The sequence below is a fragment of the Sinocyclocheilus anshuiensis genome, unplaced genomic scaffold (assembly GCF_001515605.1).
Source record: "Sinocyclocheilus anshuiensis isolate Anshui unplaced genomic scaffold, SAMN03320099.WGS_v1.1 scaffold1450, whole genome shotgun sequence".
NCBI classification, from domain to species: Eukaryota; Metazoa; Chordata; class Actinopteri; order Cypriniformes; family Cyprinidae; genus Sinocyclocheilus; species Sinocyclocheilus anshuiensis.
This window is the reverse complement of record NW_015558640.1, coordinates 387,450-387,971: the sequence shown is the minus strand read 5'-3', so window position 1 is coordinate 387,971 and position 522 is coordinate 387,450. Positions and strand designations below refer to the sequence as shown.

At 37.9% G+C, this 522-nt stretch overlaps 1 protein-coding gene across 1 annotated transcript in view; it reads right to left on the bottom strand.

Moving 5' to 3' along the window:
• LOC107680900 (GRAM domain-containing protein 2-like) overlaps window positions 1–522 on the bottom strand; it is a 26,484-nt gene that overhangs the window by 7,257 nt on the left and 18,705 nt on the right. Inside the window, exon 3 of the mRNA XM_016476972.1 lies at window positions 232–289. Within this exon, the coding sequence (XP_016332458.1) occupies window positions 232–289 (58 nt within the window). The remainder of the gene's footprint in view (window positions 1–231; window positions 290–522) is intronic.

Below are 522 nucleotides of genomic sequence, written 5' to 3'. Positions count from 1 at the left end.
GTAACCGGTGTTGCGGCTTAACACCAGTATCACCGTCAGCACCGTCTATCGCGGCAAGCCTAATTGAGACTCATTTTCTCGCATGATACAATGTCCTGAAGACCTGCATTTTAGCCAAAGCACTGTACAATTTAATCGAGTTGAATCGCTTTGAATCTGTACGTGTTTTTCACTACACAAGGAATAGCAGACAGATTATTATTCAGCCGCTGGATATTGAAATACACTTACTGAACCCCTGTAGCATTTCTTTACATCCTCATATGACAGATCGTCAATGAGCTGAAGCCTGAAAACACACACATAAACAACAGCTTTTCAAAACATTTTTCCTCTTTTTTTTTAAACTTTACACACAAATGCAAGAATTGCACACACAGAATGCAAAAAGCATCACATCTCTTTCAAAATGAAGCACTGCATTCAAAATATCACAAACATATCTCAAAAGCAAACATTTACAAACACCTTTGCCATAATATTAATTCCTGTTAGATTGCTGTGGGTTACACAGAGAGTTGT